Below are 18,918 nucleotides of genomic sequence, written 5' to 3'. Positions count from 1 at the left end.
ATTTAGACTTTAGCCTAGCGTACTTAAAGCAACACTAAAGAACTTTTTCTGCTTCGGTCGGTTGGAAGCGGAATTGTCCATTACCGCTGTCGTAATGTCTCATTATGTCTCATTCAAACTACAGATCCGCTACCCGATCTGCCAAACTTGCATAATGTAATGTGATGGACAATTCCGCTTCCAACCTGTAGGGGGACCGACCGACGCAGGAAAAGTGTCTTTAGTGTTGCTTTAAATTCAGACTCCCCTGTAGTACAGCAGACACACATAAAAGTATATTTAAACACAGTACTGCTGTGACTGCTTTTAATCATTTTCTCTTTTCTGAGATGCATATGGCTCAATCTGATGTATGAAACACAACAACGTTGACATTAAATTCAAGATTGAAATGCCTTTTCCTAATTTTGTGCCGAGGTTTTCACACAACTCATACTTAATAAATTGATTAAGCAAGTCACGATGCACAAAACAAAATATTTATTTAAAAAAACATGGCACAATGAATCTAGACAATGTCCCTTCGAACCATCTACCTTTAACAAGAATTTCTAATAAATAAGTCATAATAAGAATAATAAGGCTTATTATATTCTAACTTATCCAGACTTTATCAGATATGTTTTGCAATGTGATACATGGGAAATTCTTATGAGCCCATGACAGATTGAAAACTTTAGCACATTACGTGTAAATAAAATCAGTTTATCAGTTAAGGAACCTTTTATATTGATATTTATGAATCCAGGTCTACACAGTGCTTGTGGCTCCATAGAGTACATAATGCCGTTGTAGTTTTGATTTGAAAGGTTCTTCGCTGCAACAGAAATAACTTCGTCGGCATGGTGGAGAATCGCCTTCAGATACGTTCTTTCAAATACACTTATGACCTGAAGTCTGGACCTGCTTAAACTTACACTGTTGTCTTTTATACCACAAAACAAATACCAATTGTACTTGATGATGATGATGATGATGATTAAAACATCACTTATTTTTAAACTAGACCTGATCCACCCATTTAATGTATACATCCAAATAACTTACACTAAGATGAAGAACTTAGAACTAAGTTGTAAGTTTGAATGAAAACCCTCAGCTGCCTGACTAGTGTTCTCAAAGATAAGGCTGAGCTGTGAACATGAATCCAGACAGATTTGTTGTTAAATCTCTGTTATAAAAGCCCTGCTAACTCAACCATGAATCTGAGCCTGGGACTCAATGAGCAAGATTGCTCAGCCTTATAGACAGCATGAGGCACAGTGACCCTTGCTAAGGTTTCCTCAGAGCAAAAGGTTTTGTTTGTTTTTTAAATTGGGACATATTTTTTGCTCTGCCCAGGAAATGGAAAGTCAGGCGCCCGGTTGAAGTGTCCTGTTAAGAAGATCCACACTGTGCCAATGATAAAGAGGAGCATGGCAGCCCAGAAACACACCTTGTCGATCATCTTCCCAATCAGTACCCAGCTTTCAATTTCCTGTATTTGGAAATAAAAAGAATATAGATTAAAGAACTAAGATAACAGTTGTCCCGAAAAATATATCAATAAACATATAGAAAAAATAATTACAATCACTTACATGTTGGCTAGGCAGATAAAGATTAAAGTAACACTCACAGATCCAATGTTATTTTGTTGTTTCGTACTCTCAGCAATAAAGTTGCAGGCATCCACACATTGCTTGATCTCGGGCGCAGCTTGAGCCAAACTCTTATACAGGTTGGCTGTGCTGCTGACATCCATATTATCCACTAGGGGGAAGGAGACACTGAGAGTCGGAAAACAGTATGCCACAGCATTACCTGAGGCAGACACAGGCATCTTTGATGGGCAATAATAAAGGTGTTAAATGACATACAATACCCATGTAATGCACAAATATGTGGCTAAAATAAGGAATATACATGAATAAATGTTCCAAATGATTCAAACTACACAAAAAAACAACTTTGTAACATGATATTTACACAAAAAACGATGTGTTCAGAAATCAGACTGGGACGTAATGGCTGGTCATAGCTGCGTCATAGTTTTAAAAATAGACGTCTTACCAATCGATCGTGTGAGACCATGCCTCTCTCTTTGTTTGTCAAACATCATTTCACTGCGAGGTTGTTTCAGTACATATTCCTCTGCTCTCTGCATGAGGCCAAAGGAGCTGCGCCGTCGTTCCCTCACTCCGTTTACCTCCGTTGTCACCTCACTATCATCCACCAGTGGGGACATGCCAAGGAAGCGGGGTACCATTTCCAGGAACAACTGCAGGAGGCAGAGAAGATAACAGTTCACACACAATAACACTTGAATAGGCACATTTTACTCAACTGCATAGGATATACTTACATGTTTGATGGTATGAGACATTGTATGAGTGTTGGGGCTGCGCAGGGAGAAGTTTAGCACCACAATTTGATTAGTGGCAATGAGAGTAGTGACAGACATAACAAAGATCAGGTACCTGAGGAAGACAAAGAGAAGATCTGTGTTGGAGAGGAGACTCAAACTGTATGGATTGAAGAAAATAAATCCCAGCAGAGGTCAGCAGAGAACACACACTGACTCACTTGCCAATGAGAGGGACAGAAAGAGATGTCTCAGGGATCTTCTGAGCAATAAGAAAGAGGAAGACAGTTTGAGCCAGCAAGACAGAGATGGACACAGTCAACTTTTGTCCCCCGGCTGTGAAGGAGACAATAGAGACTTATGAGACAGGAGGACCACACCAAATCAAAACAAAAATGTATACCAGCTTTGGGACCCAATACTTTCAGTACATTCTCTGTGCTCAGGCACTTTATTTGCAGCAAATAATGCTACGTAGCATTATTTAAAAAAGGCTTTAAATATATACAGTACAGTAGTTACATCATCTGGATTTAGTTGATAAGGATAAGACAATACACTGAAAACAAATCTGCAAAGGCATACCAGTGTTTTCTTAAGACTTTTTCTGACAGAATATTCTTACCTACTATACTTACTACATTTTATTGCTTATTACAAAGCTTGTGAAGAGCTATTTCTAAATTCTTTTTTACTTTTACTTTACTGACCTTGTGCAGGTAGGAAGTAGGCCAGCACAACTAGCGAGGAGATCAGGGAGCAGGGCAGGATGATGTTGATGATGTAGAAGAGGGGTTTCCTTTGGATGATCAGATTGAATGTGATCTCCTGATACTCTAGGTCATCTGGGGTATACCGTGTGTTGATCCTCTTCCTGGCTGGACGATGGACGATGGCCCACTCACCATTCTCTGAGGGGTGAAAACATAATAAGGTGGAGATCAATTGTGTGCTTTAAATTTTGGAGTATTGAATGTGGATGTGCTGTACCTGTGAAAGCCTCAGGGTCAATGTCCACCCACTCAATAGTTTCGCCTTTTTCTCCAACAGCCAAGATGAGGTCCATTTCATTGGCACTGTACGTCTGGGACCTAGGGGTCGAGGCAGTTAGGATAGAATACAACAGAAGATTGTTGTTACCCAGACTAACTCCAATTCTATGAGCATGCACGTAGCCTTTTATTTGGTTTTCACAATTGATTTAACCTATCCAGGCTCCACTTTGGCACCCTGAGACAGCCCGTTAGAGGGCGAAGTACACTCGAAATAAAACAAACTAATAAATCAGCAATTATATATATATATACGTTTTTGGAAAAATACAATTGTACTACACCTGAATGCTAGCGTGCAGTTTTGATAATCAAATGGGAAGTAGGTGATCTCAATGGCACAAGTGCTGCGATAGATAGCAGGAGGCAACCAGTACATCCAACCATTGCTGCTGATCAACACATTGGCATAGTAAGCCACATCGAACTTGCCATCAATGCTGCAGAGATTGAAGATAAAGAACAGAAACAGTTCACACCAGACTGGATGATGTATGATGGCACTGCGGGCAGAGAAAATGCAGGATTTCACTCCTCTTTGTTACTGCCTTACTTGTTCTCAAGGACAATGTCAGGAAGCCAAACCATATTGTATGGGACACGAATAACATCAATGCCGTAATAGTTAGATGCGTTCCAGGTGAGGCGATAATCGGACCATTGCTGTAGATGACATTTGAGAGAAAGGTCACCAGCATGATTGAAAACTAGCCACAACTGAGCGCTGAATAAATGGGAAGGACTGAGGCTTGCCAGGATTTGTACAAACAACACAAAAACACAAGTATGAAGAAAGGGGAAACTCACAATCTCAATCCACACATTAGTCGTAAGAGTCTCCTCCTTTTCATTCTGTGGTAGAAGTGAAGAAGCAGTATGACTATTTGAGCTGTAAGTGTTCCTAGACCAGTGACCTAACAGCCATTATTGTGTATATGTTAAAAACTTGGCCATATGTTGATTGTCCTGTGGGAATGATGGTGAACAACTTTTCTTAGAGTTGTGGATATCTCACCAGGGAGATAAGGTTAGTGAGGGTAAGCTTGATCTGAACCTCCAGCTTGTCTTCAGGATGAACTACTGGGCGAATATTCTTGTTGTAGCCTTTGAACAAGTCACCGATCAGCTTGGACTCCTCATTACACTGCACTGCATAAAAAAAATAGATGAGAAATGGAGTGAGTTCATGTGCATATTTGTTGGAATTACTGTGTTTGATTAATATGTCATGACAGAGGAGGAGAAACATCTGAAATAGTGGTCTGAAAGGCGAGTAAACTAAGATTAAAGGTCCCATGACATGGTGCTCTTTGGATGCTTTTATATAGACCTTAGTGGTCCCCTAATACTGTATCTGAAGTCTTTTCCTGAAATTCAGCCTTGGTGCAGAATTACAGCCACTAGAGCCAGTCCCACAATGAGCTTTCCTTAGGATGTGTCATTTCTGTTTCTGTAGCTATTGAGGAGTAGAGATGGGGGGGCAAGGTAGAGAGTGGGGGTGTGGCCATGACCAACTGACACTTTGCAAGTTTGAAAGCCATGATGTCTCTCTCTTTCTCATGGGTGGGCCAAATTCTCTGGGCGGGCAAAGCAGAGAAAGGGGAGGTAACCTTGTTCCTTATGACCTCATAAGGAGCAAGATTCCAGATCAGTCCATCTGAGCTTTCATTTTCTCAAAGGCAGAGCAGGATACCCAGGGCTCGGTTTACACCTATCGCCATTTCTAGCCACTGGGGGACCATAGGCAGGCTGGGGGAACTCACATTAATGTTAAAAAAAGTGAAATTTTCATGCCATGGGACCTTTAAGGGTCAGTTAATTTAAATCCACATCAGTACTCAAATATTAAAATTAATACACTGTGATCATACATTGTCATTACCTTCCAATTTTGCCCATAGCTTTTTCAATAGTTTCTTTTGACATAATTACAGAAAATGATATTGACAATGAGTAGAAAACACTGTGTAGATGCAAAATATGCTTAGAAGCACATGTACTGCATGTTTAAACATGTAAAATAGCATGTGTCTCTTCTCAGATAAGATATAACAACCCATAATAGGCACAAACAGAGTTTTAAGATGACTTGATTAACTGAAAACCAACCGTTACCTCATTTTACACACTTTTCTAATAAATACCCAGTGGTACTGTTGTGGTTGTGGATGTTTCTAGTCCCTGTTTGTATTTTTTTGTTGCTGTTTTCTGTTTTGTATATTTATTCTGTATTTTTATGTTTCCTGTCTTGTAGATTTATCCTGTTTTGTGTATTCTGTGGACTGTTTTTCGTTGTGTATATTTCTGTTCCCTGTTCTGTTTCCTGTTTTATTTTGATTGTCTAGTTTTCTGTCTTGTTTTACTTCCTGTGTTTTCCCACCTTTTTTGATTACTCTGTCTCTCCTAATGTCTTTCACCTGCTGTGTCACCTGCCCCTCGTTACCTTGTTACCCAGTGTATTTAGTCCTTGTGTTTCCCTTGTCTCTTGTCAGATTGTTTTGCGTCCATTTGTGTCCCTGTGCTGTCAGTTTGTTCCTGTTGTTTCTGTATCCTGTCTGCGTGTGTAGCCTGGGCCTTTGTTTTGGATTCCTCCCTGCTTTAATTTTGTAAGTTTTCCCTCAGAGTTTTTCGTTGTGTTTTTCCAGTCTCTATGCTGCCATTTTTTGGTTATTAATAAATCCCTGAGCTCCAACCATCTCCTGCCTGCCTGCCTCTCCCTGCATTTGGGTCCTTTAATCTCTGGAACTGTAACAGAACAATCTGACCAACATGGACCCAGCAGTGGTGAGATTCAAACCTCATTTTCACCCTTTGGACTATGATGGGGAGAAGTTGCTGGGGATGTTTCGGGGACTGCATGAGAAGAACCCCATTTTTGCCAACTACCTAATGGAGGTTCGCTGGCAGGCGACTGCCAGAGAGTTTGGCCTTCCATACACCGAGCCCGTCAATCCCCTAGAGCCTGTGCTGCCCAGCGTCCCCGAGCTGCCCAGAGCTGCCCAGTGTCCCCGAGCCTTCTAGTGTCCCCGAGCCTTCTAGTGTCCCCGAGCCTTCTAGTGTCCCCAGGCTCTCCAGTGTCCCAGCACTGCCCAGCGTCCCCAAGCTTTCTAGTGTCCCCAGACTTTCTAGTGTCCCCGAGTGTTCTAGTGTTCCAGAGCTTTCTAGTGTCCTCGAGCTTTCTAGTGTACCCAGGGGCGCCGCCAGGAATTTTGGGCCCCATGACAAAAAATCTAATTGGGCCCCCTCTGCGCAGCTCTTGTCACCACATCTCTAGGACCTAACTGTCCCATCAAAAGCTTTACATAACTCTAAAGGCTTGCAACTGTCTTGCTTCTTGTAGTTCAATACAGTTAATATTGTCTGTATCTTACATTCAGGCTCAGGTAAGCTACTCACTGTTTCCAACTGTCCAGCATCCAGTACAGACAGTAGGTTGTTTTTTTTAATTTTATTTCATAATGATCATTATGTGAGAAAATAATTGTTATTAATGTGTTTGAATTTCTGTCATTACTAAATATTTCATTTTCTTTTTTGTAATGGTAAAGAGTAAGAGAGACAGAGAAATCCCCACAGACTCCCTGCTATGATGCTAACTGGCATGTCATTGAACACAATGTTGCTCACCTTCTTCACTGGGACAGGGAAGGGCACAGTTAGGGGGAGACTGGGGTGCTGCTGACTCATCTGTTAAGTCTGCTAAAAGGGGCAGGGCAATGATTTAATATGAATATCTTGCTAAACATTTCCCTGCACTGATTAAATGGTGATTAAATGTAGGCTAACACTAGTCTGTAGCTAGCTAGCTTATTTCACTATGGACATTAAGCCAACAGGTTAACCACTCACAGACTATAGGCTACCCACCTTTCTTGGTGAAAAACTGGGTTACAGTTTGACACCCTTTCTTTTTCCTTTGTCTTTCCTCTCTCTCTTTTCTCTCTTTCCTTTTTTGAAAACCAGATTTTGATTTAACGTTACTTGGCAACATTGCGGTCACTGTAATTATGGCGCATCTACTGACTACAACTAAACACCGTCACTGAGTCTGAGTGCACTATGGCAGGACCAAACCATTTCATGCAGATACAGGGGGGTGGTCGGTCAATATGGATGTTTACTTTTTTGGTCAATGGGGATATTTAACTTTTACTGCCAAAAACAAGTAAAAACAAAGATCATTCATTTTATTATATTTGAAATATATACACTGAATGAGGAGGATGGTTTAATAATTTTATATTAATTTTTACCTATTTTTTGGGGCCCCTGTCAGTCATGGGCCCTTGGAATTGTCCTAACTTCCCCCCTATACGGCGCCCCTGAGTGTACCCCCCCAGAGTTCCGGCCGGTTAGCAGCTCCCCAGTGTTCCTGTCTAGCAGCCCCCCAGAGTTCCGGCTGGTTAGCAGCATCCCTGAATCCCGGCTGGTTAGCAGCCTTTCCGAACCCCGGCTGGCTAGCAGCTTCTCCGATCCCCGGCTGGCAAGCAGCTCTCCTGATCCCCGGCTTGCAAGCAGCTCTCCTGATCCCCAGCTTGCAAGCAGCTCTCCTGATCCCCGGCTGGCTAGCAGCTTCCCAGATTCCCAGCTGGCTAGCAGCCTCCCAGAATCCCGGCTGACACCCAGCTTCCCTGAGCCCCGGCTGGCGTCCAGCCTCCTTGAACGGCTATGCCAATTCCTCCTGAGACTTTGCCGTCTCCGGCGCCCCTGAGACCGCCCCTGAGACCCTGCCGGTCTCCGGCACCCCTGAGACCGCCCCTGAGACCTCCCTTGTGATCCTGACGCCCCTGAGACCGCCCCTGAGACTTTTCCCTTATCCTGCCCCCCAGAGACTTTGCCTTTGCCGGTCCGACCTACTCCTGCCCCTCGTGCCCTGTCGGCGGTCAGACCTACTCCTGCCCCTCGTGCCCTGTCGGCGGTCAGACCTACTCCTGCCCCTCGTGCCCTGTCGGCGGTCAGACCTACTCCTGCCCCTCGTGTCCTGTCTGCACCCCAGTCAACCTCTGCCCCCGTTGCCTGGCCACCTGACACCAGCCCGGCTGACCCGCCGCATGACTCCAGCCCAGCTGACCTTGGCCGACCTGTTCGGCCTTCAGAGGTGCTCCGCCATGGCCGACCTACTCGGCCTCCACAGGGACGCTGCCCTCGTCGTCCTGTCCGGCCGCCGGAGGGGTTTCGCCTTCGCCGACGACCGCCCAAGAGTCCTCAACGTCCTGTCTGGCCGCCTGAGGGGCTCTACCTTCGTCGTCCTGTTTGGCCGGCAAAAGGCCCGCCCAAGAACCCTCGACATCCTGCCCGGCCGCGTGAGTGCCCTCAACGTCCAGTTCGGCCACCTGAGGGGTTTCGCCTTTGCCACCGGCCGCCTGAAGGATTCTGCTCTCACCGCCGGCCGCCTGAAGGATTCTGCCTTTGCTGCCGGCCGCCTGAAGGATTCTTCCTTCGCCATCAGCTGCCGGAGGGGTCCCCCCTCCACTGCTGCCAGCAAGTTTTCCCTCAGTTTTTCGTTGTGTTTTTCCAGTCTCTGTGCTGCCGTTTTTTGGTTATTAATAAATCCCTGAGCTCCAACCATCTCCTGCCTGCCTGCCTCTCCCTGCATTTGGGTCCTTTAATCTCTGGAACTGTAACAGGTACACCATTAACAACTGCCAGGGACGTGCACAGGTACAGGCTGATATTGCCCGGGCAATAGCCCGTTTGCCCTTATTGGCGGAGTTACCCCTCTGGAGAAAAAACCTAAATAAACTTTGTCTTTATTTATTTTTCATTTACTTTTTTTGCTGTTGTAGCAGTCCGTCATTAGTAAAGTTAAGCAAGTTTTCTGACAAACAATATGTGGTGCAGGCACGAAATATAGGCTGCTTCTAATTAAAATGCATTAGTTTGAAATTTGTGCTGAGCGTCATGAAACAAACTGCTTTAAAATGTTTAATTTTTTATAATTAATAATATAAAATACTAAAGTACAGTCCATTTCAGCCACATTACAGTTCTTCTATTTAGCACCTCCAGTGGACATTTGTTTTTCAAAACTCTGGCAGAATATAGTAGCTTAGAAATCTAGACGCACCCTAGCGGCAGCAAATGTATTTTGATGTGGGTCTGGCTGGTCAGGCTAAGAATATAGGGTACCTGACAGTACGTATTTGTGGCACTGCAAAAACGTGTACCTCTAAAGATTCCTATTTTATCTTATTTTCACACTTGCTTTCCACACCTACCTCACTTCCTGTACCTCACTTCCTTTCCTCCCATGTCTTCACATCTGATTGGCTTTTGTTTCTACCCTAATTACCTGATTGAGTTCACCTGGTCACTCCTTATTTAAAGACTGCAGTCCCTCTCAGTCAGTCTTTTCTACACCGTCACATGGGGCAGCAGCTGGTAAGATGAGTTTTACTTTACACCTCATTTCTTGATAACGTGTCTATTTGTAGTGATAGCGAACTGAAGCTTTCTGAGCCAGCGAAGCTTTCAATCCAATTTTATCGAAAAAAGGTTCAATACTTGAAGCTCCAGAACTCTATGAGGACATCTGTTGGTGGAAGTTAAGGATAGCATTGTGTCACAAACTGTTTCACTGACATAAATAACTAAGCCTATTTGGGACTTTGCATAAGTAAAAATGTAATTGCCTTCTCCACAAAAAAAAATTGTGTTTGTAAACATACATCAATTTGGGAGGGAAATGAATGAAGAACACATTGTACACACATTTCTGTGATTATATTGAGTATGTAGCCTAGAGCAACTTTCTACTCGCTATAAACTCTCTACTCGCTATAAACTTACTTGCAATAAACTCTCTACTATAAACTCTCTACTGGCTACAATAATCGCTATAATAATCTCTCTATTAACTAACTTTCCTGACTCTGGACTCTTCTACTGCAACAACCCACAAAGGCGCACCCAGTGAACCGCTTTGAATTCAACTTCGAAGCCGTCACATGGGTGTGTGTGAAACAAAGCTTCGGACGTCACTGGTCACGTGATTATCACAAAACGAATCATGCTCCGATACAAAGCTTCATTCCAAATTGGTTCATTTCTTTGATACATGCTTCGAAGCAGAGGGTTCACGGGTAACATCACTATATTTGAATGACAGCTTTAATTTATCTAATTACTTTATGATGAACATGTCAGAATATTGATTTTGTTAAGTTCTAATTTCTATTTGTTTCTTCCCAGATTCTCCAACCCATGTGTCTGTTCTGTCCTGTTATCCATTATCATTTGCCTCACACCTTTTGTTGAATACATCTTCATTGAATGGACTGAACTTCTCTGTGGCTTAATCATACATTCTGACCGATGCCCCAGGACGATGGCAATCAACCTCTAAAACTGAACCCTCCTTAACATATCCCATGAGACCAGTTTGAAAACATCAGTGTGGCCTCCATCAGCAGGTTCAAACTCCTGAGACATTTTAGCTGAGTTATGTGTCACTTCCTGTTTAGTGAGTTGATAAAATGTTTACTCTTCGTCCTAAAAGAAGACCGAAACATGTAACTTGGGACTTATTACCTCCTCTGATGCATTTTAATGAGTTCAGGGACAGGCTTTTCACAACAAGAGAATCCTTTATGACACAGAAAAGCAAAGACAGAATTTTGAGACTGTGAAACCATTTCTCTTCCCACTGAGCTCTCAGGGCTCTGAGAAGTTATCTCAATATTTTAATTATGGTTAAACTTCAGAGTCGATTGACATCTGTGAAGCAGGTTTCAGGTTATTTAATAGATAAATGTATTACACTAAAGGGTTTTGATTGGTTATCACTTATGTCGTGGAAAGCATTAAAGGGTTTTTTGAAGGATTATCGGCACATTAAGATTTTTAATGGATTCACTGTTTAAGAGGTTTAAGGGGCAACAGAAGGAAAAGACAAACTTTGTTTCTCATCCGTTTGATGGTGATGTTTCTTCTTTCTCATCCCTGAAGGTGGTCCAGTGGGAACCGACGCTGACTAACACCCAGAAGATGCAGGTTCAAACCCCGCTTAAGGTAAGTCACACGAGTGATTGTGATGGATGTGATTTCCTACGTCGATTTCAACTTACGAAATTTCAACTTCAAATTTCCAACATCGATTTCAACTTGCGAATTTTCAACACCGATTTCAACTTGGGAATTTTCAACACTGATTTCAACTTGCGAATTTTCAACATCAAATTTCTAACATCAATTTCAACTTGCGAGTTTCAGAAGTTCTGTTTTTTAAAAGTTATCATTTTAAATATATTTTAGTCTACAGGTTGTTCAGTGGAAATTATTAAAGTAATTAAAAGTGTTAAACCCCTTAACATATACAGAATAATGTCACGTGTAACTAGACTTTGTGTCATGTGACCTTAACACAAGAGACTGTCCTTCCCTGAGAAACTTTCCCAGAGGTCGTTTGTGCAATTACGACCTGGCGCTGCCCTCTAGTGGCCGTAGTAGTTATGACGGGAGTAAAGCAGGAAGTAAGGTGGGGAACTGGCTGCACTAGTTTCCAGCTGTCTTAGTGCGTTTTTAGCAGCGTAAAAATACAGTATACTGTATAAGTTTGTAATTCTGATTCCAGTCATTCTATTCAAGATACAGCCCTACCACAAGGCTCCAGACCAGAGAGTGAGGAAGAGCATGCGGTGCATCACGCAACAAATCAGACAGCTACATAATGACAGCTACATCTCTAATACATTAGAGAGTTACTATAAAAGATCCATGTCAGTAAAAGTGTGATAAGGAGAAATATAGATGCTGTGCACAATAGTATTAATTTAAATACTTTACTTTTAACTTATTCAGAATATTAGTTTCATTTGGAGACAACTCCATCTTCAAAGTTTCTGCTGAGCTTGCACATACCTTTATAGTGTGATAAGGAGAAGAATAGATCTTGTACAGAGCAATAACAAGGTTTTTTTTTTTTTTTTAATTTAAGACCTTATCTTAATTCTTAATTGTATTTGCTAGATGGTGAGCCAAATGAGTGAGAGTCAGAGTATGAAGAAAAACAGTCAATCAGGAATCAAGGATAAAGTGACAATATCATTTTCATTGATATGAGGGGGGTTAGAGCAATAGCAGGTTTATACAGTACTTGTATTTTGGGGTTTCTACTAGAACATGTTTACATGATTTAATGTTCAAAAAACACATTCTTTTTCTTATACTGTCTGATTATACCTGTATTCAGCCTCTGTCTAAAATGCTCCATTTTAGAGCCTGTCTCTTTAAGCCCCCCTCCTGGAAAAAGCCCAGTCTGCTCTGATTGGTCAGAGTTTCCGGGTCTTCCGCATCTGCGCTTTTGTCATTACAGACCGGGAATGACCGTGACGGCACTGTAGCGGCACAATTTTTTGCTGTGTGGGAGCACGTGTTGAGACCAACCTCAGGACAAAGAGATGAGCCAGTGTATGAAGAGGCTAGAGACTACAAGCCATGTTCTGGTCACACTTAACGGCAATGGTATGACTCTGTACTCCTCGGCTACACTATGTTTCAGTATAAACTTCAAGAGAGACTAAATAAAGAGTAAAGCAGAGGTTATTTCCAACACATTGCCTCTTCCCTCCCAGTTGTCACTATCCATCGCTCCGATTACACAGCTGCTGGGAAACTCTAAACTAGGACTTTAAGTCACACTCAGGTCATCTACAATAATCATAAATACCACCATTAGGCAAAAATGCTGACAGTAACACATACTGCAAAGCAGTAAAGATGTCATCCACCGTGATCGATTCATTTCCGGGTCTGCCTGGTCCAATCAGGCACAAATATGTCACATAGTTTTGAGCTGTAATCTTAAAGCATTAGTGCGTAACTTTTTGATATTGATGAACGTCCGTTACATTCAATCCATTGCCAAATGAGTTGCTACAAAGCTAATTAAGAGCTCCATATTGTCTCTGTATTTCTTATAGCTGTGTTTAGAAGATTGTGGCATCCGGTGACTTTCCCGCGCAGATACGCGAGTGACGATAATTACCTCTTCTGAAGAGTCCATGTTTTTTTTAATCCTCCGTTTTTGTTATTACTTACAATTCCTCATGGGGGCGGCAGAAACTACGCATTATAGCAACTACGCACAATAGCTTTAACTCTCCCATGAGGCAATATGTCTAGTAGGCAGTGATGCAATGACAGTGGTGAGATGTCTCACCTTGTAAGGGTTTGCCAGTTAATTATTTATATTGCTAAATATTACACTTGACACAAGGATGGGGAAAGTTTCATTCCTGTATGTTTCATCAAAATCCACAACACTGTAGCATCCCTTTAGGCCAATATCCCTTTGAGTTTGTAAACATAGTACTTCCTCCAATTTCATCATGGAGGAAAACATATCTAACATCTTCCTAGGAATTGTGTAGAAAGTATAAAGATGTTAAAATATTTTTTGAAAATGGAGACAGAAAGTTGACAGTCTGGCCTAACGCAAATAAACTGACAATCACTATAGGGCTTATTAGATAACAGGCTGTTTAATGATTTTCAAAGCATTGCTGGACAGTAAACAGTAAGTAGTGTCACTCTGACTCTTGAGTGAGAAACACACTGACTTTTAAAGTGTGCCATGTGAGTTGCACAGCATGTGATGTACTCACAGTTGTATTATGTGGATACAAAGTACAATTAATGTTTGTCATCTATGCGTTGACCTAGTCACTTCCTGCAGCTGCTCAGGATTGATCATGAGAAACTAGAGGCAGAGCCTGCGAATGACTGAGGGGATGTGGGGCTAAAAAAATGGTTAAATGGGTTTGAAATCTCATAACTTTGGCGGAGGAAATCGCTAGATCGCACTAGCTGTTGGTGAGAAAATGTTTGATTTGGCTGAGCTGAAGCAGCATGACAGGTAAACATTACAACATCACCATTTGACTGGGGTAAGGGCAAGCCAAGCTCACCCTAGTTGACTGTGCTGTTGTACAATGCACACTCCTATTCATGCGTCCATTTTGAACATGAGAAGCAAAGGGATTTTAATTGAATCTACCAAGAGGAAGAAAGTGCTGGTTCAAGTTCAAGTAAGCATCCCTTGCAGGAGTTCATTCATTCCAGCATCTCAGGCCTGTTAGCAGTCAGTTGCATTACAGTCCACTACATCATAATCTGATCATCACACCTTGTTTAGGACCAAAGGAGGAGAGTTCATTCCTCATATCAGAACTAATATCACACCTTGATTGAGTTTTGACTCAGTATCAAGATTGTACAGCTGTTGCTCTAAGTGTATAGAGATCAAATGGCTGCCAACAGCTTCAACCCAAGTGTATCTCCAGTTGTCCATCTGACAGTTTGACAATTTGTAAGTACATTGCTATGATAGGGATTACATTTGTTAGCGTATCTAGAAGAGAGTCTGCAGTTTTTCTCCTGGATGTCCTCAGTCTTGGCTTCAACATCATAGGTATGCTTACTGCTTTCTCAGGGAGGTTGAGCAGTGTGGGGACATCAATCAAAGGCACTCCAAACCTCCATGTGACATTCCAGAAATATGGTAACCATGTCAGACCAATAATATCAAAAGTCTACATTTAAGGATGAATCTTATCCATTCCGGCACTTTGTCACTGAGCTACTCCAGTGACCTCTGCCAAGGAGATGGACTCCAGGAGGATTTACCCACAGCTGTTGAGAGCGACTCGTCATACATTTTCCCTTGAGTGGCCAAATGGATTTGCAGAATCATATGTTTTTAAACTTCCCTTACATCCAGTCTCTCACTTCTGCCTCCACTGCAGCTGTAGCCTTTGTGGCCTGCTGTTACCCTCCTGTTGCAGAACCCCATCTGTGCCAAGCAGAACAGCTTTACACACTGCAGTACTGCTGCTCTCACGATAAACCACAGATGACCTTCTGCCTTACTTGATGCTAACTTACTTTTTTGTGCTCATCTCAATTGATAAATTGCATTGACTATACTAAAAGTAAGACTTCATCATGGGACAGGATATGGAAAAGAGGATCCCTGTGGACATTAGTATTAATGGTTATGTATAAAAGTGCACTTACAGAGACAAAACCCCAACATGCTTTGTATACGATTTGCCTTGTATGCTAATTTTATGCAAGTCATACAAGCCTATAAATAAAAAGAAGCAAACTTATATTCACTTTACAGCAGTATGTAAATTAGTATATATTGTAGAAATACTGTTTGTATGCTTGCAGATATGCTAACAACAGAAGAAAAAAGAATTCTGCTCCCAAAATTGGTTCAAATCTGTATCATCTAAACAATTTGATAATTTACAACAGTATATGAGTAGAATTTTTTTTTTTTTGATTTATTTTTAGGGGTGTTTCCACCTTTTAATGGATGGGACAGCTAGGTGAGAGACATGCAGGAAATCGTCACAGGTCAGACTTGAACCCTGGACCTCTGTGTCAAGGCATAAACCTCTAAATGTGCGCTTGCTTTACCAACTGAGCCAACTCAGCCACATGAGTAGAAGTTTTAAGTATAGAAACTTTTCTCTGGCATGCCAATCAACGTAGTAAGAGTTTTAGAGCGGTTTGTCTCTCTGAACACTGATCGTCTGCCTGCACATGACAGGCAGAGGATTATTTTGATAGCTAAGAAGGCAGCCAGCCACTCGATGAGGATGTGCCAAAAGTTTGCCTCTATGCCACTTACCCTGAACCATTGAAGTCCCGAGAATAGTTACAACTCCAAAACATATCCAAAACCTGCATGCTGCCATCATGTTCCAAGACCACTTCACTGCATGGCACTGCACTATATTTAAATATTATGTTTGAGAGAGAGAGAGTAAAGACCGAGAGGAAGAGCCCTAAATCCCCCCACCAAACGGCCCTGACTGTCGCCCACTCCGGCTGTCGCTATCCATGGCTCAGATTACACAGCAGCTGAGAAGCACTAAACCCGGACTTCAAGTCACACTGCGGTCAGCCACAATAATCATCATCATGATCATTAGACAACAACTACCTGTGGTGATGCCAGTTATATACATTAAAGCATTTCTTTAACACAGTGTAGGCAATAGTGAGACCTTATGCTGTTACAGATAAAAAAAATAGTTCTACTTTGATATCTGTAACATATTGTAGGATTATTGATTCTTTTGATGGGAAAATCACAAATGGCACATTTTCACAGTGATGCTGATTTTGCATTTGTCCTGCTTTTCTGTGTAACTTACTGTGTGTGTGTGTGTGTGTGTGTGTGTGTGTGTGTCAGACAGAGCAAAGAAAACAACAAAAAAACAGGGAGATACATAACACCCGTGGGTGTGCAGGCCTGCTCTCCCCCTGCTCTGTGTCCAAGGTATTAATACATACAGCAGAGCCTTGCCACTTCAACAGCAGGACTCAAGTAGTGACAAGTCTGCAGACCACAGTGTGAGGCGATGTTAGAGGGCTGGAGGCAGACAATGCTCATAAAAGTCATAAAACTCCATGGAGACAGAGACTTGGAACTGCATCAAGATAAGTTGGATAACTTTTTTGATTTCCAACAGAAATTTACAAAGGTAACTCTACAAAGTACAAACCAGACAAGCAGGGCGTTTTACTTATTTTAAATCCACGGACTAAATTTGCTTTTATAATTAGTACTGTGAGAAGAGTAGAAGTAGTGTCACTCTGAAGCGACAAGGGCAACCGACTGAATTTTGGAATGTGCAATGTGAGTTGCACAGTATGTGATGTACTTCTAAATATACAGTTAGAGAAACAGAGATGAGCTTCTTTAAGGTAACTGGAGCCTCCAGAAGGCAGATTATGTGTCTCACACTTAATTCAGTTCAGAGCTCAGAGACAGAAGAAGGGCTGGATCTGTCCGGCCACTGTTCACAAGGCAGAGCTGCACTTTACTGCTGTAGTAAAATAATACAGTATTAAAACATTGGGTGTGGTTGTATGAGGTACTTATCCATAGTCAGGGTATTACCTGGAGTAGATGGCGGTCGGCATGTTTCCAGTTTGGAGAAGGAAGCAGGAGTGCCTGCAGGGAAAGCTAAGCAATGTACGGCTGTAGACACGGGCAGCAGCGAAACATATTTTATCCACCTAAAAAAAGGCCCATCTAAAAAAAATCAACATTTAAGTGTACGTTATATTAAGATTATTTTTACTGATTTACCTTGCCGTCCGACAGACCTTTCTGATGGGGAACTGAAGCCATTATTTCCATCTATGCTCTCTTCAAAGCCACCAGATTCCTTTGATAAAAAAAGGAATTTTACATCGCAGAACATGGAAGTTGCTGGTCTACCACTCGGATAATTTGTTTGTTATTCTGGGACTTTGGTATTTTAAAGGGTCAGTTCAGATTCCTCAGCAACTCCCAGCAAAGGGCTGTTTGAAGGCAAGGTAAAGCAATAAAAATATTATTTAATACAGTGTACATTTAAACTGATATTGATTTTTTTTTTAGATGGGCCTTTTTTTGGGTGGCTAAAATATGTTTTGCTGCTGCCCCCGTCTACAGCCGTACATTGCTTAGCTTCCGTGCAAGTACTCCGTCCTGCTTCTCCAAACTGGGCTTGTGCTGACCACCATCTACTGTAGGTAATACACTGACTATGGATGAATACCTCATACAATCCCAATTAAAAAATAGCGGAACTATCCCTTTAAGATAAAGGAACCTTCCAGCATGTTCACTTTAGGTTGGTGTTTCCCCACAACAATCAATCCGAGCGAAGTCCAGTGTTGGCTCTTTTAGCGTCTTCTATTGAAACCAAGAATTATTTTTCAATTCCACCCGATTATATTCGCCAAGTCTTTAAAATAACTGACATGGAAGCCAGTCAGGGCAAAATGTCAGACAGGCGTGTAACTTCTTTTATAACAAGTGCTATAAAAATAGCCACGTCCATGAAGCAGGGGGTTAAAACCATTGTAGAGTTAATGCGGTTGGACCAAGAGCTGTATTTGAATATGCAATGACAACATTTTTTATATTGCCAGTGCCTGCTGTGCATCCATGGATAGAGTTGCAATAACAGTAAACTCCTATCAGCCTTATAATGTGTGTTTCACTCTCACAATGTAAACCTCTGTTGAGGGATTTACATTAAATGTTGAATGCCTGTTGCACATTAGAAATTTAAAACTTCAGGGCTGTACCTCAGCCCAAAAGCAACTAGAGGTCACATCCACAAGAACCGACAACAATCATGTTTTGTTTTTCTCTCTCCATTTGCTTTTGAACATCTGCACTGCACTATTGTCATTAGATTCAATCATCCAGCTCTGGAGATCTTTACTCTATTTACATTTTAAAAATGTAAAAAAAATTGTTGGAGCCTATAAGATTTGAACAAACTGGATCAAATGTGGTTAAATGTTTTGACTCGCTATACAGTATGTGTTTCTCTAACTTTTGCTCTCAAGCTGGTGGCAAAGTGACAAAATACCTCTTTCCTGCTCTACTGAACCCCCATACATAAACATACCCCATACATCATACCATGTACTTTAGTCTACTAGTACTGTGCACTTGTGCATCACATCATGAATAGACAGCTGACTGCTTTTTTAACCACGCAG

At 41.9% G+C, this 18,918-nt stretch overlaps 2 protein-coding genes across 4 annotated transcripts in view; both read right to left on the bottom strand.

Moving 5' to 3' along the window:
• Nucleotides 1–596: 596 nt before the first annotated feature.
• On the bottom strand, nt 597–16,249 carry chrne (cholinergic receptor, nicotinic, epsilon). Its single transcript, XM_031320454.2, has 12 exons — nt 16,037–16,249; nt 4,412–4,545; nt 4,204–4,248; nt 3,950–4,059; nt 3,681–3,836; nt 3,335–3,435; nt 3,055–3,255; nt 2,566–2,680; nt 2,345–2,459; nt 2,053–2,260; nt 1,619–1,752; nt 597–1,477 (listed from the first exon to the last, which is right to left on the bottom strand). The coding sequence occupies exons 1-12, from the start codon at nt 16,104–16,106 to the stop codon at nt 1,310–1,312; spliced, it is 1,557 nt and encodes a 518-aa protein (XP_031176314.1). The 5' UTR covers nt 16,107–16,249; the 3' UTR covers nt 597–1,309.
• Nucleotides 16,250–18,481: 2,232 nt separating this feature from the next.
• Nucleotides 18,482–18,918, bottom strand: part of LOC116064925 (neuronal tyrosine-phosphorylated phosphoinositide-3-kinase adapter 1) — a 51,805-nt gene continuing 51,368 nt past the window's right edge. For all 3 annotated transcript variants that reach the window (XM_031320310.2, XM_031320311.2, XM_031320308.2), the window contains exon 9: nt 18,482–18,495. The gene's annotated coding sequence lies outside the window, so the exon portion shown is untranslated. The remainder of the gene's footprint in view (nt 18,496–18,918) is intronic.

This window comes from Sander lucioperca, chromosome 13 (assembly GCF_008315115.2).
Source record: "Sander lucioperca isolate FBNREF2018 chromosome 13, SLUC_FBN_1.2, whole genome shotgun sequence".
Lineage (NCBI taxonomy): Eukaryota > Metazoa > Chordata > Actinopteri > Perciformes > Percidae > Sander > Sander lucioperca.
The sequence above is the reverse complement of the archived record's forward strand: the minus strand, read 5'-3'. Positions and strand labels throughout refer to the sequence as shown.

What these genes read in the sequence shown, in the direction of transcription:
- chrne (XM_031320454.2), bottom strand. Translation starts at nt 16,106, where the DNA reads ATGATGGCAGCATGCAGGTTTTGGATATGTTTTGGAGTTGTAACTATT. An exon ending in TGGTCTCACACGATCGATTG is followed by an intron (nt 1,753 to 2,052) that starts GTAAGACGTCTA and finishes CCTTCCCCCTAG; the next exon opens with TGGATAATATGGATGTCAGC. An exon ending in AACAAAATAACATTGGATCT is followed by an intron (nt 1,478 to 1,618) that starts GTGAGTGTTACT and finishes TTCCAAATACAG; the next exon opens with GAAATTGAAAGCTGGGTACT.